The 22,818-nt window shown below is 42.5% G+C and overlaps 1 protein-coding gene across 1 annotated transcript; it reads right to left on the reverse strand.

Annotated features, from left to right (window-relative positions):
* Positions 1–10,567: 10,567 nt before the first annotated feature.
* On the reverse strand, positions 10,568–21,703 carry taf6 (TAF6 RNA polymerase II, TATA box binding protein (TBP)-associated factor). The gene is made up of 15 exons (XM_014123787.2): positions 21,485–21,703; positions 17,459–17,619; positions 17,169–17,255; positions 16,635–16,788; positions 16,307–16,363; positions 16,031–16,147; positions 15,637–15,758; positions 14,673–14,750; positions 14,199–14,300; positions 13,084–13,266; positions 12,867–12,941; positions 12,653–12,778; positions 12,172–12,345; positions 11,720–11,911; positions 10,568–11,438 (listed from the first exon to the last, which is right to left on the reverse strand). Exons 2-15 carry the CDS (start codon positions 17,612–17,614, stop codon positions 11,142–11,144), a joined length of 1,920 nt encoding a protein of 639 aa, XP_013979262.1. The 5' UTR covers positions 17,615–17,619; positions 21,485–21,703; the 3' UTR covers positions 10,568–11,141.
* Positions 21,704–22,818: the final 1,115 nt, after the last annotated feature.

The raw sequence follows: 22,818 nt of genomic DNA on the forward strand, positions 1-22,818 counted from the left end.
CTGCCACTGTCCGAAAGGTGAGCGTGTACTCCGCTGTGGCCTGGCCATCCTGCCGTAGTTGGAGTAGGTGCTCAACCCCCTCAATGCCCTCTGGTGGATGGTTGAAGACACCCCTGAACAGAGCCATGAACCCCTCATAGGAACCCAACTCTTCCTGTCCTACTTTCCTAAAACAATATTTGTCCACCTCACGGTTCAGCTGTCAAAGATTTGAGCACTAAATGCTTCAGGGCATTGCTTGCAAAGGCCTATAGGCTTTGGTGCCCACATTATGAAATTAATATTTTAATAAATACACTACATGATCAAATGTATGTGGACACCTCATCTAACATCTCATTCCAAAATCATGGGCATTAATATAGTCCCCGCTTTACTGCTATAACAGCCTCCACTCTTCTAGGAAGGCTTTCCACTAGATGTTGGAACATTGCTGCAGGGACATGCTTCCAGTCAGCCACAAGAGCATTAGTGAGGTCAGGCACTGATGTTGGGCAATTAAGCCTGGCTCGCAGTCGGCGTTCCAATTCATCCCAAAGGTGCTCAATGGGGATGAGGTCAAGGCTCTGTGCAGGCCAGTCAAGTTCTTCCACACCGATGTTGACAAACATTTTCTGTATTGACCTCACTTTGTGCATGGGGGCATTGTCATGCTGAAACAGGAAAAGTCCTTCACCAAACTGTTGCCACAAAGTTGGAAGCACAGAATCATCTAGAATGTCATTGTATGCTGTAGCATAAAAATTTCCCTTCACTGGAACTAAGGGGCCTAGCCCAAACCATGAAAAACAGTCATCATTGTAAATAAAAGTTTGCTCTTAACTGACTTGCCTAGTTAAATAAAGGTAAAATAAAATAAATACAAAAACAAAATGAAAAACGGATGCCTAGGCCTAACCCAGAGAGACAGAGATATGCCGGTGTCATGCTTCGACACCGACATGCATTTCTTTATGTCAGAAGGCTACTGCGTCTGCTATACAAAAGGAGGGTAATTCCCAAAATTGTAATCCAAATATTTTGTATAAAGAGAAGCATTATATTGTTAGATTATAGAAGTAACTCTGGTAGGCCTCAAACAGTCTTCCTCACCTCAAGTTCAACTGATAGAGTCAGTTGGAGTGCCGGGATGCACTGCCTTCATGTCATAGGCCTGCAGTGTAGTAGGCTAATAGTCACACCATACCAAACCTTCACTAAAGTTTCTAAACTTTATTAGGGTAATATCAAAACTAAGTCAAGCCATTGTTTATAGGGAAAATACGAGCAGAAGAGCGAATGTAAACCAGGGTAAAAAACTCACTCCCCTCCCCTGTGCCCCCAAAAACTCCACACAACCATCCCCAAAGCAAAACAAGAAGTTTGTAAACACGTTTACATCACCAAGTACATTCATGGGGTAAACCTACTCTAAGAGTATGTATTAGGCTGTTTGAGAGAAGGTTTGAATCCTAACCAACCCATCCAATGTGAGTACATCTGTTGTTGAGGTACAGTAGATCAACAAAGGTACAGTACTCTAGCAGTAGTCAAGCTGCTTATGCTGAAAAGCCTTGTTAGTGCATTGGTCAAATTAGATTGATAATTTCCTGTCTTTTTCTGCTTCAGAAAAAAGCAAATTTCACTTAACTTTTTTTTTCAAGTTCAAGTTTTAATGTCACATGCACAAGTACAGTGAAATGCCTTTCTTGCTAACTCAAAACCCAACAATGCAATGATCAATAATAATGTATTACTACAAAAAAAAACACGAGAAATAAGAATAGGAATTCTGAAATAAGTAAGTAAGTAAGCAAACTATATTCAGGAATTATTTAAAAAGTCAGTTCCAATACCATATTTACATGTGCAGGGATACTGGAGTGATGGAGGTGGATATGTATCGGGGTAAGGGGACTATGCAACAGGAAATAAGATAAACAGAGTAACAGCAGCTTATATGTTAGTGGTTGTGCGGGAGTCTAGTGTCAGTTTAAATGTATGTGCATATTATGTGTGAGTGAGAAAATTATGGAGTGACTGTTTGTGTGTGTGTTGGAGTGACAGTGAGTGTGTAGAGCCCTGTGAGTGGGCATAGAGACAGTGCAAAAATAACAATAAAAGGTCAATAAAGATACAAGGCTAAGTCAGATAGTCCATGTAGCTATTTTGTTAGCTATTTATCAGTCGTATTGCTTGGGGATAGAAGCTGTTCAAGAGCCTGTTGGTGTCAGACTTGATGCACCAGTACCTCTTGCCGAGCGGCAGCAGAGAAAATAGTCTATGGCTTGGGTGGTTGGAGTCTTTGACCATTTTCTGGGCCTTCTTTTCATACCGCCTGGTATAGAGGTCCTGGATGGCAGGGAGCTCGGCCCCAGTGATGTACTGGGCTGTCCACACTACCCTCTGTAGCGCCATGCGATCGAGGGCAGTGCTGTTGCCATACCAAGCAGTGATGCAGCCAGTCAATATTTTGTTTATTTTATTTAACCTTTATTTAACCAAGAAGGGCTCATTGAGATTTGAAATCTATTTTTCAAGAGCGTCCTGGCCAAGATTTACAGCACCAAGTCATTACACAATCAGCCTCAAAATCCTTCATCAATGATTTAAAAACACCAATCGGGATAAGTTCTTCCAGTTTAAAAGTATTTTGTAAGGCATTCCAAGCCGATGGCGCAGAGTCCATAAAAGCCCTTTTACCAAATTCAGTTTGGACATTTGGAACAATTAGCAGGATAAAGTCCTGCAAACAAAGAGAGTACCCACCACATTTCTGAGCAATACAAATGGCCAAATAAAATGGTAATAAACCCAAAATGGCTTTGTAAATAAAAGTATACCAGTGACTGAGCCTATGAGTGACTAGAGAAGGCCAGCCAACCCTGGTATATAAAGTGCAGTGGTGCGTAAGGGTTTTGCAGTTTAAAATACATCTCAATGCTCCATGGTAAAGGGTGTCAATTGATCTGAAACACTGAGCGGAAGCATTCATATATAAAATATCCCCATAGTCTAGTAAAGGCATACATGCTGCTGATCCTGGCTTCAAAAGAAAAACAGGCCTTATTCCTAAAATAAAATCCCAACTTCAGCTTCAATTGTTTTGTAAGTTGTTGAATATGCAATTTAAAAGAGAGGTCGTCATCAATTAAAATTCCAAGATATTTATATGAGGTTACAGTCTCAATCTCATTTCCCTAACAGGTAGTAATAGGTGAAAGGTTCAGAGGTCTATTTCTTTTTAGTAAACACCATTAGTTTAGTTTTGTCAATATTGAGGATAAGCTTCAATTGACACAAGGTATGTTGAACAGTATAAAAAGCAGTTTGCAAGTTTTGGGAAGCTTTTGTGAGAGACGAGGCACAACAATAAATAACGGCATAAAAGTGAAGGTGCGCATTTTGCACATTTTTGTCTAAATTATTTATATAAATAGTGAATAAGAGGGGACCAAGTACAGAGCCCTGGGGCACACCATTACAGACAGACAATTTAACAGACACGAGCCCATCAAATTGAGTGCACTGCGTTCTATCAGACAGATAGTTAGCAAACGATGCAACTGCATGCTCTGAATGACCTACGCTTGACAATCTCTGCCTCCTGTATCAAAAGCCTTAGAGAGATCAATAAAAAGTGAGACACAGTGCTGTTTTTTGGCAAGGGCTTCAGTGATATCATTTAAAACCTTCATGGCTGCTGTAATTGTGCTATGCTTCTTCCTGAAGCCCGATTGGTACATTGATGAAATAGAGTTAGTATATAAAACCTCTTTTAGCTGTTCACTAACAACGGTTTCAAGTATTTTTGCCAGGGGTGACAGCTTTGAGATTGGCCTATAATTATTTAAAAGAGTTGGATCTCCCCCTTTTTTAAAGTGGTAGGACAAATGCTGGTTTCCAGATCTTTGGAATGTCATTACATTCCAGGGTAAGACTGAACAGATATGTAAGTGGTTCAGCTATGAAATCAGCTGCCAGATTTAAAAAGCAAGGATCAAGAAGAACAGGACCTACAGGCTTTCTCTGATCTAAGGATTTCAGGGCTTTATGTACCTCCTGCACTGAGAATGGCAAAAAGCTCAAAGTTTGACCAGCTCTCACTGGTTCATCCACACAGGGTTGTACAGAGACAGAGGACACTGAATCAAACAGCCTACTAGATGATACAAAGTGCTCATTGAAACAATTTAGCATTTCAGTTGTGTCATATACAGCAACAGAGTCCTTCAATACACATGACGGTAATTCATTAATATCACTGTTTCCAGACATGGACTTAATAGCCTTCCAAAACTTTCTGGGGTCATTCAGGTTATCAGTGGTAACAGACATAAAATATTCAGACTTGGCCTTCCTGAGAAGAAAATAACACTTGTTTTGTAGCTGCCTAAAAAGAAGCCAATCAGCATCAGAACATGATTTCCTTGCTTTAGCCCAGGCTAGATTACGGTCATGAATAATACAAGACAGCTCAGAAGAAAACCATGGATTATCTCACCCTTTAACTCTGAACCTGCGGAATGGGGCATGTTTGTTTACTATTTGGAAAAAACCATCATGAAAGCATTTCCAGGCAGTTTCCACATCAGGGATAAGCTCAATCTTGCTCCAGTCAAAATAAAACAAATCATGAAAACTCTTCATTAAAAATCATTAAAACTCTTAAGATTTATCTTGTGAATAAAGTGTGGGTTTGTCTTAGGAACCTTCATATTTCTAACAGCAACAACAGCACAATGGTCACTTAAATCATTACAAAAAACACCAACCGCAGAATATTTATGTGGAACATTTGTCAATATCAAATCAATCAGGGTAGATTTCTCTGGACATTTGATATTTGGGCGGGTGGATGAGTTAATCAACTGGGTAAGATTCATAGAATTACAAAACATTTTTAAATCATCAGATACCGGCTATAACCAACACCAGTTGAGATGTTGACCAATCAAGATCATTTCACTGTAGAGAAGTTTAGACATAAGGTTCGTCAGAGAAGAAAATGCATCACCGAGAGCAGAGGGGGGTCTATAACAGCCAATCACAGATACAGAGAGTAGAGGGAGGTCTATAACAGCCAATCACAGTTATAGAGAGCAGAGGGGGGTCTATAACAGCCAATCACAGTTATATAGAGACCCTTTGAAACTTCAAGATTCAAAGCAAGAAATTCCAACTGTTTACAAATAGTTTCAGACTTTGCCACACTTACAAGGAATTTAGCCACACCCCCACCTTTCTTAACTTGATCAGTGCGATACACATTGTAACCATTTATACAAATATCCTTATCAAGAACAGAATTCAGAAAACACAATTACATCAGCATTAGTTGATTTAGCCCAAATCCTAACCCGATCCATTTTTGACAAATACCAAAATACCAAAACCAGATCTAGATTTTAAATCAGAGGAGTTTGGAGACATTGCATATCAGGGCCAGGGTTAGGCTGCACGTTACCTGATATCAACAACGGAAGAATAACTAGGCACCTCTGTTTAATAACCTTGCACGGCTTCTCTTTTTTAAGAGACCTACTGCAAGCGAATTCTACAAGTGAGTTTCCAGACAATACAAAACAGTATTTTGAAACGATTAGACTTTGGTAGTGACACAAGTTTATACTGTTCACATCATGCCACAAAATGCATCGGCACTTGGACGAGTGGACCGAGTGAAAAAGAGCGAGTTCCTGCAGACAAAATGTCTAATGGACAGGAGAGCACATTGTCAGATGTACTCACCCAGCGACAATGTTCGTTTTCTCCAGAGTTCAGTAAAGTCAGTGCATAAAGAAATACCACGAAAATTGTAATTTTCTCTGAGAGATGTAAGAAATAGAGGCCAAGGAAAGGTAAGGGGAGAGACAGACTGTGTGTATGTATGAGTCTGTGTGTGCGCGTGTGAGTAGATTGGGTGTGGGGGTTGATTGAGAGAACGGGTTGGGGATTGTTGAGCTGCCTCTGACAGCCAGGCGGAGAGGGAAGAGGAGCAGCTTGGACGAGACACTCCGCAGAGGGAAAGCTGAGGATAGAACCCAGGCCAACCAGAGATAGGGTTACTTTGGTAAACTTCAAGTAAAGAAGTGCAAAAAGCAAGAAAAGAAATGTATCCGAGTTGAGGGAGACCCGCGATCTTTACACCAGCAAAACAAAATCGTTTGCACTACACAACAAGGAAATTGTGGATTTGCTCCACCATAAATTAATAGGTTATTAGTAGGTTAAAATCTACTAGTCACAGACAAACGACTTGACATGCTGCCATCTTGGTTCCTGATCCTGATCACCATCCAATATGTTCTCAATGGTACATCTGTAGAGACATTCTGAGGATTTGAGGGCCCATTCCAAAAAAAATTCAACCTCCTGAGGGGGAAGAGGCACTGTCGCACTTCTTCATGACTGTGCGTGTTTGGACCATTTTAAGTCTCCGGTGATTTGGACACAGAGGAACTTGAAGCAGTCTACCTGCTCCACTGCCGCCCGTCAATGTGGATGGGGGCGTGCTCACCCCCGGTTTCCTGTAGTCCACGATCAGCTCCTTGGTCTTACTGACGTTGAGGGAGAGGTTGTTGCTCCAGCACCACACTGCCAGGTCACTGACATGCTCCCTGTATGCTATGCTGACTCATCGTCGCCGGTGATCAGGCCGTCGTGATAGCACCGTCGTGTCGTCAGCAAACTTGATAATGGTGTTGGAGTCGTGTGTGGCCACACGGTCGAGGGTGAACAGGGAGTACAGGAGGGCACTAAGCACACACCCATGTGGGGCCCTTGTGTTAAAGTTCAGCATGGTGGAGGTGATGTTGTCTACCACCTGGGTTCGGCCCATCAAGAAGTCCAGGATCCAGTTGCAGAGGGAGGTGTTCAGACCCAGAGTCCTAAGCTTGGTTGCGTGGAGGGGACAATGGTGTTGAACGCTGAGCTGTAGTCAATGAACAGCATTCTCACATAGGTATTCCTCTTATCTTGGTCGGTGAGGGCAGTGTGGAGAGCATAGTCTAGGATCTGTTGGGGCGGTATGCAAATTGGAGTGGGTCTATGCTGTCTGGGATGATGGAGTTGATGTGTGCCATAACCAGCCTCTCAAAGCACTTCATACAGCTTCCCTGTGGCTCAGTTGGTAGAGCATGGTGTTTGCAACGCCAGCATGGTGTGTGCAACGCCAGGGTTGTGGGTTCAATTCCCATGGGGGGCCAGTACAAAAAAATAAAAAAAATAAATGAAATGTATTCTACTGTAAGTTGCTCTGGATAAGAGTGTCTGCTAAATGTAAATGATTACAGAAGTGAGTGCTACAGGGTGGTAGTCATTGTGGCATGAAGCCTTAGTGTTCTTAGGAACACAAATGATTGTGATCATCTTAAAACATGTGGGGATTACAGACTGGGACAAGGAGAGGTTGAAAATTACTGTGACTATGCCTGACAGGTGTTCTAAGAATGCATCCTGGAATGCTGTTGGGGCCTGCAGTCTTGTGGGTGTTGATCTGATTAAAGACACTTCTGCCCTTGGCCTTGGAGAGTCACCCAATCCTCTGGGTTGGTGGTGGCTCTCACACCCAGCTCAATGTTGTTGTTGTCAAAGCCTGCATAAAAAGCATTGAGTTTGTCTGGTAGAGAGGCATCGTTGGGCAGATCACAGTTGGATAATCCGTAATGGACTGTAGCCCATGCCACATGTGGTGGGTGTTGGAGCCACCTACTTCTTACAGTATATTGTCATTTTGCTCGTTTGATGACTCTGCGGAGGTCATAGCGGGACTTCTCTTATTCCTGTCCTCTGCCGTAGTGTCAGGGTTGTCTACTATAGCTCTGTGTGCTGTAGCCCTGTTCTTTAGTTTAGTTTGGCTTTTGATTGGGGAAGCAGCGAACCCTAACCGTGGGTACAACATCGCCGATGCATTTTTTAATGAAGCCAGTGTCGGAGGTGGTTAGCTCGTCAATGTTATCGGCGGAGTCTCGAAACATATTCCAATTAGCGCTAGCAAAGCAGTCGTGTAGCATGACCTCTGATTCTGGTGACCATTTCTCAACGGAGGGAATCGCGGGTACTTCCGTTTTCTGCTACTGCTACTGCAATAGTACGGAGTCATGGAGACGTGTTAATGGAAGTTGGGCATCATGTGTCTTAGTGACGCCAAATTAAAATGACCGGCAACCAGAAAGGCAGCCTCTGGGTGTAGGTTTTCCTGCTTGTTTATAGACTAGTACAGTTTGTTTAGCACCAGCTTGTTCTTTTTATTTTCTGGAGGTGGAATGTATACAGCAGTCACGATAACAACTGAAAACTCCCTCGGGAGGTAGAAGGGTAGGCATTTCACCATCAGGTATTCCAAGACACTTCCATCACGCTGGAATTAGCTTAGCAAACCAGTTGGAGTTGATGAAGAGGCAAACCCCTCCCCCACTCAAGATTTCCCCGACTCCACTGTCCTGTCTGCCTGATGAATGGAGAATCCCATCAAGTTGGATAGCCATGGGGGTATTTTGTCCGGGAGCCATGTTTCTGAAAGCAAAGAATATTGCAGTTCTGAGAGTCCCGTTGGTAGCAAATCTGTGATCGGAGGTCATCGATTTTATTATCAAGTGACTGTACGTTAGCCAGTAGAAGGAAGAGGTGGTCGGTTTTCCCTTCGCCTTAATCTCACCAGGATCCCCCCTCTCTTGCCTCTGTAAGGCTGGCTTTCCTATTGGGTAGCCCGAAAATTGGATTGGAATTACATAGAGAGCCCAATCTGATGTTAAAGACTTCTTGTTGGTTGTAAGAAATAATAGCAGATACATTTAGTGAAAATAGAGTAAAAATAAATGACAAAATAATCACAAAAAAAGTTGGATCAGAGCTTGCAAAACGGTGGCCATCCAGTACAGAACCATCTTAATTAGCAGTAGGCTATATACCTACATTTCATGTTCATTCAATTGAGTTCTATTTTGCAACATGTAGGCCACTGTCTGTAATTTTTCTCAATATACTGTATTCAATGATGTGTGACCTAACATGTGCGCAATGATGTGCCAAATCGGGGATTTTGTGCATTTTTATTGGGTAAGCGTTATAATAAACCGCCTCAATATTTGCTGCCGTAGGTGGTAATATCTCAGTCGTTAGTATTGTGACATAATTCTAATGTTAAGGAAAGATTTGAATGGAGAAAACTGATGCGAAAGCAGCATTGCTCCAACGACGCACTTAGCAACCGTTCTCTCTGCATGGCGTTTTGGGAAACACATGTTACATTTACGGACGTAGTGGAAAATAGGCATAGTTTAAAACACTTGTAAGCCTAAATTCCATGGCTATTGGGAAACGGGCCCAGCACCAGAGCTAAGGCAGGCACAGCTCTCTATTTGGGAAATGGCCCCAGGACCAGAGCTAAGGCAGGCACAGCTCTTTATTTGGGAAACGGGCCCAGGACCAGAGCTAAGGCAGGCACAGCTCTTGATTTGGGAAACGGGCCCAGGACCAGAGCTAAGGCAGGCACAGCTCTTTATTTTGGAAACGGGCCCAGGACCAGAGCTAAGGCAGGCACAGCTCTTGATTTGGGAAACGGGCCCAGGACCAGAGCTAAGGCAGGCACAGCTCTTTAATTGTTTAAAGGATGAGCAGCATCCTAGCGGCAGCTAGCCTAGCGGTTAACAAATATCATACCCCCCCAAAAATGCTGACCTACCACTAATGGTGAGAGGTTAGCATGTCTTTGGGGTATGATATTTGTGCACCTGTAACTCATCATTATTCACGATTCATTCAGGATTATCTGTAATCACGGTAGCCTCCACATTAATGTAGAAGTGTTTAGAAGCATATTCTATTCTTATTTACAATAAAAGTGACTCTAAAATGACACAATACATTATTTACCATTAATTTCTATTGGGCACAAAATAATCTGAAACACAAGCAAAACAAAGAGCAAATGCATCCAACAAATGTGTAGTCACAAGCTTGATGTATATGGGACCAAATATATTTCACTACTTTAATACACATAAGTGAATTTGTCCCAATACTTTTGTCCCCCCTAGAATGGGAGGGGCTATGTACAAAAGTGCTGTAATTACTAAACGGTTCACCAGATATGGATGAAAATACCCTCAAATGAAAGCTGACAGTCTGCACGTTAACCTCATAGTCATTATTTGAGTTCTAATCCAAACTTTTGGAGTAATGAGTCAAAAGAAGAAAAAAACACTTCAAAGTCCCAATATTTACAGAAGTCACTGTATATGGCACGTTTGTCACAATTCCTTTCCCACCTCTTCAATGTTAAGTGTCAGCAACAACAACCTGCATTGCTTCCTAAGAATGTAAGGATGTTTATGTAAGGAATGTAGGTCTTTAGGCTACTGAATTGTATTTCTATTGTCAGCTGTTAACCATATTGTCAATCATCCTCCTGCACTCTAGCTTAGTTCCAGATCCGTTTGCTCTCATGCCAACTCCATTGCTGTCATTGTAAAGCCAAACATGTCAAGTCTGGAAGAAAAATCCATAAGGAATTGACAAGAGAGCAGAAACTGACTGACACCCAGGCTACCTCCACTAATTAAAATACGAAGCAATCGCCATAAAATCATTACAAAATCAGGTTTATTATAGTGTAAAAAAGGAACATGAAATCAATTAGAATGTTGGTTGAACCATTATAAATGCCCACACAGCTTTTAGACAAGTGTGAATGTATGTACAATAAGAAAAGAGATGCGATTTGTGCACTTTACTGCATGCACCCATCCATCCACTCCTCCCTCCATCCCATCTGGTCTCTATCAATCATTTTCGCATAATATCCCCATTTTCTGACAATTCTTCTGCTACTCTAGACTCAGAAGTAGCTAGTTTCCACCCCTGCTTCCAAATGTAATCCCTTCCTCCCTCTTCAGGCACCTAATCTCTGTCCTATCGGAGAGGTAGAGGTATCTCTCATTATCACCATCAACAGCCAATCAGAGGGCTGTCTGACCGCCCTAAGCCAATTACAAGCCAGTGTCTGCGTCGCAAATGGCACCCTATTCCTCATATAGTGCACTCCTTTTGACAAGAGCCCTATGGATCCTGGACTACTTTTGAACAGAGCCCTATGAGCCCTGGTCAAAAGTAGTGCACTATATAGGGAGTAGGGTGCCATTTGGGACGCAGCCAGTATCTTAGTGCGGGGACTGTGTGCTGGCCCCGGGAGAGTCTGAGCGATCCATCTTCATCCCGGCCTCCAGCGAGATGGGAGAGGTGGAGGAAGAGGAGGGAGGGAGCATGCCACTCTTACTCTCCAGGGAGGAAGAGGCGGACGTGGGGAGAGACACCACAATGTACTTCTGGAGGGGTCGCGACCCCCCAAGGCCGCCAGCCCCTCTGGACTCCAGCTTGACCAGAGGCTGCAGGGTGGAGGTAGCGCTGGCAACCGTGCTGGTCACCGAGGATCCCGAGGAGGAACTCAGGGTGATCACCTGGAGGAGAGGGGAATATTACATTACACATCACAACACTTAACTAGGGCATCTAGATAATCACTTTTCATGGAAGCTTTTATCAGAGAAACTTGAAGGTCTATAAAAAAGGGAATGTATAGGATATCAATGACTGTATATTAAATGTTTATTTACGACCACACCTTACAAGTGAATCTAGAAGGACATAGAGTGAATACAATTTCTGAGTTTAAATACATTTGTTTTTGTTACTATTTCATATAATTGCAAATCAAGATAAAAAACAACAAGTCCAGTACCTGCTGGGTGGAAGATGCCCCTGCACTGGTTGCCATGACGATGTACTTGGTTGCAGGGGGCGATGGCTGTGTTGGGGTGCCTGGTCGGGTGGACATGAGGGTGAGGGAGCTGGGAACCTTGATGATGCTGGGGGAACGGGACCCCCCCGACCCTCCTATCCCGCTCTGAGACACCGTTAGGGTGGGCCGAGGCTGCAACACAGACAGACAGATACAGTAGGACTTCAGATAGTGTTTTGTAACGTTACGTTGGATCATTACAGTTGCTGATATTGTCAGTTCATATCAGCATTGAGGTCAATTTCATTTCAGTTCTGGAAGTAAACAGAAATTTAAATCATTTTTCAATGAGAAAAATTTGAATTGGAATATAAATTGAACTGAATTGAAATGGAATTGACTCCAACCTTAGGCAGTTCATATACATCATTTTACACATCTAGGTGTCCTACCTGTGTGATGGTGAGTGTAGTTCTGTTGACTTGCTGGGCCTGTAGTGCTGCCTGGGCCCGGGCCTTAACCACGTGGGAACAGAGCATGGGCCCCAGGTAACCGTAGTCTGCCCGGTACTGCTCCATGTTGTCAGGCAGGGGACGAGTCTTGGCAATAACGCTGGCACAGTGTTTCTGAGAGAAAAGAGGATATTAGTCAAGGATCAATGTCTCTCTTCAAGGTGGGTATGTGTAGCCAGTCTTGGACTAAAAAGCATGTTCAGTGGAGCTTTTTAGTCCAGAACTAGGCTTAATCTGTGTCTGGGAAACCAGCCCTATATGTATGTATCGGTCAATATAATATGTTGCCTGTGGTCCTATTTGTTTTAACAATAGAATAATAAAACAAACATGTTTTATCATAAAGATGCATCTTCAATGGAATATTAACATTTTAGTCAACAATAATAAGTAGAACAATAACAGTTTGTGTTTGGCTCACCAGTAAAAGGCTTTGGACGTGGTCTGCTCCTATCTTATCGATGTTGGAGACCACGGGTCCCTCAGACACAGCTTTGATACGAGCTCCTTCTATAGTGAGCCTGGGCAGGATCAACGTCTTGATCACCTGGAGGGGGGGAGAAAGAGATGAGAGTACACTATTATACCACAGCTCAGAACAGGGTGAGAATATTTCTTCAAATGGCAGTACTCACGTCAGGTCCTAGTTCAGACAGTCCAGCGATGCAGCCATACCGTGTCGTCCACTGGGTCTTCTCATCCAACCAGCTCTGAGAGAAAGATGAAGGGAAGGAGATTTTCATGGCTCAGAATAACGCTTACTGTCTCAATCCCAGTATTATATGTTATTTATTTCAACTAAACACACACACTTCCTTCCAAGTAAAAGTTGATGAATCGGATGCATCATACCTTGGTGAAGGTCTTGGTGATGCGTGACTGGATGTTGTTGGTGGTGGTGCTGAAGGTCTTACAGCTCTGGGCCATCAGACGGGCAGCGAAGTCCCTCAGAGCCCAGTGGTTGTCCACGTCAGGCCGCAAACACAGCTGCTTACTCACTATACACGTCACCACCGCTGGGATCAACTCATGCAGCTAGACCACGTCCAGGGAACCAAGAGAGGGACACATCAAATGGCAGCTTATGATCAGCACTGAGTTGAGGTCTGTCTGTATCAAAATGCTCCAGAAATAAAGGTTATTAGAATTATATTATCATTTAGTTTTCAGTTTACTGTGTGTAATATTGACCTGTGTCATGTGTTTTGCTTTAGTTTTCAGTATGTAATATTGACCTGTGTCATGCGTTTTGCGTTAGTTTTCAGTTTACTGTGTGTAATATTGACCTGTGTCATGTGTTTTGCTTTAGTTTTCAGTTTACTGTGTGTAATATTGACCTGTGTCATGTGTTTTGCTTTAGTTTTCAATTCACTGTGTGTAATATTGACCTGTGTCATGTGTTTTGCTTTAGTTTTCAGTTTACTGTGTGTAATATTGACCTGTGTCATGTGTTTTGCTTTAGTTTTCAGTTTACTGTGTGTAATATTGACCTGTGTCATGTGTTTTGCTTTAGTTTTCAATTCACTGTGTGTAATATTGACCTGTGTCATGTGTTTTGCTTTAGTTTTCAGTTTACTGTGTGTAATATTGACCTGTGTCATGTGTTTTGCTTTAGTTTTCAATTCACTGTGTGTAATATTGACCTGTGTCATGTGTTTTGCTTTAGTTTTCAGTTTACTGTGTGTAATATTGACCTGTGTCATGTGTTTTGCTTTAGTTTTCAGTTTACTGTGTGTAATATTGACCTGTGTCATGTGTTTTGCTTTAGTTTTCAGTTTACTGTGTGTAATATTGACCTGTGTCATGTGTTTTGCTTTAGTTTTCAATTCACTGTGTGTAATATTGACCTGTGTCATGTGTTTTGCTTTAGTTTTCAGTTTACTGTGTGTAATATTGACCTGTGTCATGTGTTTTGCTTTAGTTTTCAGTTTACTGTGTATGATATTTAGTTGTGTTAGAACTCTTACATATTTCTCTAGGTAGAGGGTGGGGTTGTCCATGAGGGCCTTGACCATCCTCATCAGGTAGATGAGCAGGGCCAGGTTGTTCTGCACCACGTTCACACGGACCTACAGGAGGAGAGGAGGACGTAAGAGAGAAGAACAAGCTAAAGGTCACAGGGTCATGATCTTTACTGCACTGAAACACTTTGGCTCTATCTAAATAACTTGAAAATATGTCTTCTCCTCATCTCCTTTCCTTCACCTGCACTGATTAGAAATGATTTGACAGGTGAAAACAATATAGTTTAAGCTCATCATTAGGCTAGCTTTCACCTGGTCAGTTCTTTCAGATCAGTGCAGTGAATAAGATGAGGATGAAGAAAGGGAAGATTCGTTTCGACAATTGAGAAATAGTGTGTGCCATCAGCAGAAACCTATCTTGGAGGGTAGATGGCAGGCCGGCAGAATAGAGATTGGAAGGAAGGAAAAGCAGCTCACCCCCTCAGAGATAAAAGTGCTGAATCTGGGGAGCATCTGGTAGAGCCCAGGGTCTGTAGCAATACTCTGTAGAGCCTCCTGAAGAAGACAAGAGAGACATACTGGGTCAGAGAGATGGCATTATAACGTGACAATAACAAACCCATACACACATAAATACATAAATGCATACATACAGTCCTGACCGAAATGATTGGCACCCTTGATAAAAATGTGCAAAAAATACTGTATAAAATAAATAATATTAATAATTAGCTATATTGTATGCAAAAAAATTCTAGGAAAATGATTTATTATTTTATATTAAAACAATTGCTCAAAGAAAGATATTTTGTTTAACAGGTAAAATGTATTTTCTCTGAAGAAGATAGGGGTCAAAATGATGGCACCGTTTTCAATACCCCCTCCCCTTAGGAGGATAAAGGCACTATGCCTGTTTCTATCATGTTTTATGAGACTACAGAACTTAATCCCTCCATACAGAATCTGTGGACTGCTCTCTTTAATTCAAACCACAGCTTTTCAATGGGGTTCAAGTCTGGAGATGGCCATTGCAAAATCACATTCTTCTTTCGACGCCAAACCCACCGGTGTACTTGGACAAAGAGCTCTATTTTAATGTCATCTGACCATAGCACCGGTTCCAATCTAAGTGCCAATGCCGTTTAGCAAAATGCAGGCATTTACATTTGTTGGATGACATTAAAATATATCTCAATTGGTCACGCACACCAGTGATGGTTTTGAGAGAAGGATGTGATAAGCTGAAAAGAACCCCATACCTACTGTAAAATATGGTGGTGGATCTTTGATGTTATGGGGCTATTTTGTTTCCACTGGTCCTAGGCTCTTGTTAAGGTCAACAGCATCATGAACATTACCCAGTACCAGGACATTTTAGCCAAAAACCTGGTTGACTCAGACACAAAATTCTCGCACGTGTGCACACAAACGGTTGACTCACAGCTCTCTTGGCCTCACAGGACCCGACGCAGGCCTCTGTGATCTCCTTGTAGTAGAGCTGCTGTTCCACTGAGAGCTCGTGAGTACTGCGGGGCTTCATCCTCATCAGACCCTCCTTCTTACCTGGGAGGGACCAAACCAGAGGGACACAGGGACCACAAACATTGATTAAATAAGAATAGCTTTTCTAGTATCCTTTTCACACTACCGTGCTGAGCCAAGCTGCACTTCACTGGCTTAGTTACACATCTACCAACCGTGCTGGAAAGGACAATGTGAAAAGAAAATATCAGAGCCAACATAGATGGTTCGGTTTGACACGTTATGTGTGAAAAGGGTATACTTGTTCACATACAATTTTAAGATGGCGTACAGACACATCAGAAGCTCCTGACCTTTAGCCTCTGCAGATGTAGCTCCCTGGCCCTTCTGGATGGAGCCTTCCTCCTCCTGACCAGGCTTGACCACCTTGAGGGGCTCTGTAGACTCAGCCTTCTGCTGCTCTTTGGGGGCTGAGGGAAAGAGAAGGGGAAAGAGGTGAGATGGTATATACACAGTGAAAATATACACATGAAGCAAATGTGGTTGATTAGAGAAGAATGCTGCTTTACTCAAGTAGATGATAGAGAAGGATGGAAACAGACAAACACAGACAGACACAGACATCTCACCTGGGGGTGGGTTTTCTGGTATAGCAGGCTGGACACCTTCAATACTTAACCAATGAGCTGAGGAACAGAAAACAAGAGAGGAGCTACAACAAGAGATTGTATAATCAACAAACCCAAACACTTGTTTAAAGATAATACCATCATATGACATATGGATAACACAGGACATAATCTACACCATTGGAAGTGTATCTAATAAAATACAATCAACATCAATACAAGTAGGCCTATACCTTTGAAATGTTTGAATGCGTCAGTATCATTCTGTGTGGAGATATGTTTTTGTAAAATCAATATAACATTTTTACAAAACAAAATAGAACTATACCTTTGAGTGAAACATCAAGTGGGACTCTAGGGAGGGGTGTGTTGATGATGTCACTAAGGTCCACCTCCTTTTCCTCGTAGAAGTGAAGCTCTCTCCCTCCTCCGCTGGCAAAGCGGAACGGGATGAACTCTTGCGACTGGAACCCATACAGAGGCTGTGGAGGAGAGCACTGGGATGGTTGCATAGATACAGACTGAAACTGAAATGGTGCATGTATATGTGCAGTGACTTGAAATGTGCAACTCATGTGTAGTGACTTCCATCAATAACTATACCACCAATTGACTGATATCAATACATTCTGTAACACTAGCAACCAAAAACAGGTTTGGTTGAATTTGTACAGTGGCTTTAATCATTTATCTGATGATAGCTTAGTAATTGCTCTATTGACATTTTCAACCAAGTCTGTTTATGTAAATAACATCTAAAATGTTGCTTTCAATATAGCCTATATATTTAATTGAGGTCCTGTGAAAAGTTCTCCAAAGAAAGAACCATTTCTCCATGATTGCGTAGTATAGTCCCCCTCACCTCTACATTCTTCAGTTTAAGAGCATGATCTATGTCGCTGGTTGTCAGTTTACGTCTCTTTCCGTGGTGCATAAACTTCAACGCGTCCTGGAAGACAAAGGGAGGGGGAAAACAGAAAATATGAGCAAAGGATCACATTTCATAACATAACATAATTACCCTGTGTTCATTGGTATTGATATGAACTGAGGTGCAACATGTCAGAGTGAGTCATCCAATAAGAACAGATTCTCATTTTCCACAAATCATTTTGCTACGGTATGCCCTACTGAACACGGCCCTGTTCTTACCTGGGCGATCTCCTTTATTCTGTAGCTGACCTCCTCGCTCAGGGCAGCACAGCTCTCCTCCTGTAGCTGCCCCACTCCTATGGACTCTGCCATGGCCTTCATGGACTCAGTGGGCAAAACCACAGTGCACTGCTTCGGCCTCCGCTCCTCCGCCATGGTGGCTGTGGGACAGAGGGATAGTTGGGAGGTGAATGAGGAGGGACGTCAAGCTGAAAGAAAACAATTTTTCCCTTTTTTGGGGTTCTAATGGCCATGTTATAACTCACTTCCAGCTGCATCTTTGAAAACAAACATTATTCTGATTCATTTAAAAACGACTCATCTTGTTTTGAACACAAAGCATGCCTCTGAATCCAGGCTACATCCCAGGCTGTCACTGTATCTAAGGTTAGGCTTCTGTAAATTCATGAATGGATGGTGAATGCAAGATTGCATAAATAAAAACATAAAAACTCATGATTAGAGATAAAGATATTACAGATCAGATGACTGACCACCAGCTTTGCCACTCTACTGTAACGTCATTAAAACACACATTTCACCTCTCATTGAAGGCAGCACAAATATACTAGCTGCCAGTCAGCGGATGTTCCCTCATTCTGTCAGAATGGGCAAAAGCTTTGCATGCATGTGTTTTCAACTTGACATAATAATAATACATTTCATTTGTAAAACTGCATTTCAGTAGAGTTATCTCAAAGCTCTACTGAAGAAAAAAGTAAAACATATACAATAAAAATAACATACATTTAGAATCAATGGAGGTAAAATATCAATAGTGGGCTAGGTGCTAAATACATTTTACATTGGGTCTCGGACTATGAAAGCCTGTAGTAGTGGGTTTTAAGGCCGTTTTAAAAGTTCAGCGTGACGGAGCAGCTCTCAGATGGTCAGGGAAAGCATTCCATAGGCAAGAGGCAAGGGAGCAGAAGGCTCGGTCCCCCATAGTTCAAAGACGTGTCTTGGAGACTTGATGCAGCAGGGAGTTGCTGAAGCGGAGAGTGAGGTGGTTCGCTGATTGAGATAAGGTCACTGATGTAGGTGCACCTCAATCCATTCAAGGCTTTAAATCCAAGGATGAGGATTTTGAAGTCAATCCTGTAGTTGGCCGGTAGCCAGTGGAGTTGGGCCAGGACCGGGGTGATGGGATCTGACTTCTTGGTCCTGGTCAGGTCCCTGGCAGCACTGTTCTGGATTAGTTGGAGCCTCTGTAGTGATTTAGCTGGGAGGCTCCCAAACAACACATTGCCGTAGTCGATCCGAGAGAAGATAAAGGCATGAAGGCATTTACACTGAACAAAAATATAAATGCAACATGTAAAATCTTGGTCTCATGTTTCATGAGCTGAAATAAAAGATTGCAGAAATGCTCCATACGCACAAAAAGCGTATTTCTCTAAAATTTTGAGAGATTTTGTTTACATTCCTGTTAGTGAGCGTTTCTCCTTTCTCAAGATAATCCATCCACCTGACAGGTGTGGCATATCAAGAAGCTGATTAAACAGCATGATCAATACACAGGTGCACCTTGTGCTGGGGGCAATAAAAGGCCACTTTAAAATGTGCTGTTTTGTCACACAACACAATGCCACAGATGTCTCAAGTTGAGGGAGCGTGCAATTGGCATGCTGACTGCAGGAATGTCAGCCAGAGCTGTTTCCAGAGAATTTAATGTTCATTTCTCTACCAACGTCGTTTTATAAAATTTGGCAGCACGCCCAACCGGCCTCACAACCACAGACCACGTGTAACCATGCCAGCCCAGGACCTCCACATCCGGCTTCTTCACTTGCAGGATCGTCTGAGACCAGCCACCAAGATAGCTGATAAAACTGGGGGTTTGCACAACCAAAGAATTTCTGCACAAACCGTCTCAGGGAAGCTCATCTGCGTGCTCGTCGTCCTCACCAGGGTCTTGACCTAATTGCAGTTCAGCTTCACCAACTTTAGAGGGCAAATGCTCACCAACGATGGCCACTGGCACGCTGGAGAAGTGTACTCTTCACGGATGAATCCCAGTTTCAACTGTACCGGGCAGATGGCAGACGTATGGCATCGTGGAGACGAGCGGTTTGCTGATGTCAACATGGTGAACAGAGTGCCCCATGGTGGCGGTGGGGTTATGGTATAGGCAGGCATAAGCTACGGACAACAAACACAATTGCATTTTATCAATGATAATTTGAATGCAGAGATACCGTGACGAGATCCTGAGGCCTATTGTCGTGCCATTCATGTACAGCCCCATGTCGCAAGGATCTGTACACAATTCCTGGAAGCTGAAAACGTCCCAGTTCTTCCATGGCCTGCATACTCACCTGACATGTCACTCATTGAGCATGTTTGAGATGCTTTGGATCGATGTGTAAAACAGCATGTTCCAGTTCCAGCCAATATCCAGAAACTTTGCACAGCCACTGAAGAGGAGTGGGACAACTTTCCACAGGCCACAATCAACAGCCTGATCAACTCTATGTGAAAGAGATGTGTCGCGCAGCATGATACAAATGGTGGTCACACCAGATACTGACTGGTTTTCTGATCCACACCCCTACCTTTTTTAAGGTATATGTGACCAACAGATGCAGTCATGTGAAATCCATAGATTAGGGCCTAATTTATTTATTACAATTGACTGATTTCTTTATATGGACTGTAACTCAGTAAAATCTGAGAAAATGTTGCATTTATATTTGTGTTCAGTGTAAAAAGGAAAACGTGTTTTACATATTTGTTTAATGTGGGCATCGAAGGACAGAGAAGGATCAAACTTGACTCCTAGGTTGGAGATGACAGAGGACACGTGGATGGCCTGGCCAGTGATTGTAGGGCAGATGTTTGCAGCACTGGTAAACTGTTTGGATGTCCCAATAAGCAAAGCCTCAGTCTTGCTACTGTTCAGTTGGAGAAAGTTATCTTTCATCCATGCCCTGATGTCCTCTAGGCAGCTGCTGAGTTTTGCTTGGGCAGAGATGGTGTCCGGTTTGGTGTTAATGTAAACCTGGTTATCGAAAGCGTGGAAGTTGATGTTATAATCTCTGACGATTTGGCCGAGAGGGAGCATGTACATTATAAACAGGATTGGCTTGGAGTGGGTCACGTCAATTGCCCGAGGGTCTGCCTGCAGAACTGGCAAGTGATCTTGGACCCCGGTGTCCATGTTGTACTGCTCGCAGTTCAATTTGCTGATCATTTTCCTACCACCTCGTCTGCATGTTTTCCATAGACTGAGCTCCTCCCACACACTGTAAAAAAACTGTTTTTTTAATGGTAACTTACTGGTAGCCAGTTACCTGTAAGTTAATGTTAAAAAGTACAGTATGTTACCGTAAATTCCAAAGAAACGTTGGTTTAACAGTGCTGTACTGTTAAACCAACGTTTATTTGGAATATACTGTACTGTTAAACCAAAGTTTCTTTGGAATTTAGGGTAACATACTGTACTATGTTTACAGTAACTTACAGGTGACTGTCTGCCATTAAGTTACTGTAAAAACAACAGCATTCTTTGTTTTTTACAGTGCAGGGTTGTTCTCATCAGTTCAAAACTCCTTGTGTGTTGTGGAGGAAAATTGCTGCCATTTCTTAATCTTTGAACCAGCCTTCGATCCAGGAGATAAGATAAAATGAGATGACAAGAAGCTCAAGCCTGGTATTTGAATCCAAACAATTAGCCAATTGATTGATTACATAGTGTCAACAGCCTATAAAACTACGTTAGGCTTCTTCTTTAAAACTCAAAGAGAGTGAACGGTAGTCATCGAAATGTAATAACAACTTGCTGGCATGCAGGCTAGTTAGCATAGCTAGCTACTAGACCGTTCCAGTCTAAGTTACCTACCCGGACTGAGATTTTACTAGATAGTTTGCAAGCGAATTACATATCAGAACCAAAAACAACATATGCAGCAGATTCTGCGATATGTGTTATTCAAACAATTTTTATACAGTTCGGTGCATTTTGCTGATTTAATGGTTAGCTAATGCTAGCGAGCCAAGTTGATTAGCCTAGCATAGCGCTCTTACCTTTCTAAAGTTACCAATACGGTCGTTATACAGCAACAGGAGAAAGTACAAAATTATTCAAAACAAACAAATACTATTTAAATGTCTGACGGTGATTCCTTTGCCAACCTAACTAATTACAGTATTTATTTATTTGTAGATTTATTTTTAACTGATTTAGCTATGGTTTGCAGCTCTGAACCCTTTTTCAGAAAATCCGCCATCTTGTTTTGTTTTTCAAGGTCCTCAAACATGTTTACTTGAATGTAATGTCATCCTATATTTTGAACCGTGGTAAATTTGTATCTATGGTGGTATACATTTTTATGAAGTTGGTCTTATTGTAAAATGTAGTTTCAATAATAATTTCCTCACAATATACTATTTTTTAACGATTTTAACGATTTTAGAAATATTTAATACTATACATCTGTAAAGATTAGTTGGATGTTTTCACCAATCGGCTAGTTTTGCCTGTCAGTGACGGTTCTAGTTATATTCTGAGCTATTTGCCCTAAATCTACTTCCTACAACGCATTCCAACCCTAATCCACAGGTTTGAAAGGAATGCCATCATAATATTTCTTACACCTATCCACTTCTTTTTAATCTGGGGACCAATCTATAATCCGGATTGGGCTCCGAGTGGCACAGCGGTCTAAGCCACTACATCTCAGTGCTGGAGGCGTCATTACAGAACCTGGTTTGATTCCAGGCTGTATCACAACCGGCCTTGAGTGGCTCAGCATCGTCCGGGTTAGGGTTTGGCCGGGATAGACCATCATTGTAAATAAGAATTTGTTCTTAACTGACTTGCCTAGTTAAATAAAGGTTAAATAAAATTAAAAATTCCTGCTAAATCGTTGGTTGAGTTCAGTAGAGCTGCTGAGGTGAGGACAGCTCATAATAATGTCTGTAATGGAGTATAATGGCTGGAATGGAGTGAATGGAATGGTATCAATACCATTCCATTTACTCCATTCCAGCCATTATTATGAGCCGTCCTCCCCTCAGCAGCCTCAACTGGTTGAGTTACAGGTCGTCTTTATTAATTGACAGGGACATGGGATGTCTCACCCCACAAAAGGGGTGTTACAGGCAGTCTAAGGCACTGCATCGCAGCATTGTGGCGTCACTACAGCCTGGGGTTCGATCCCATGCTGTCTCACAACTGGCTGTGACCGGGAGTCCCATGGGCGGCGCACAATTGGCCCAGTGTCATCCGGGTTCAGTGCCGGGGGGCCTTTACTTGGCACATCATGCTCTTGCGACTCCTTGTGGCAGGCCGGGCGACTGCAGGCTGTTGTCAGTTGAAAGGTGTTTCCTCCAACACATTGATGCGACTGGATTCCGGG

Source organism: Salmo salar, chromosome 10, assembly GCF_965601325.2.
Source record: "Salmo salar chromosome 10, fSalSal1, whole genome shotgun sequence".
NCBI lineage: Eukaryota > Metazoa > Chordata > Actinopteri > Salmoniformes > Salmonidae > Salmo > Salmo salar.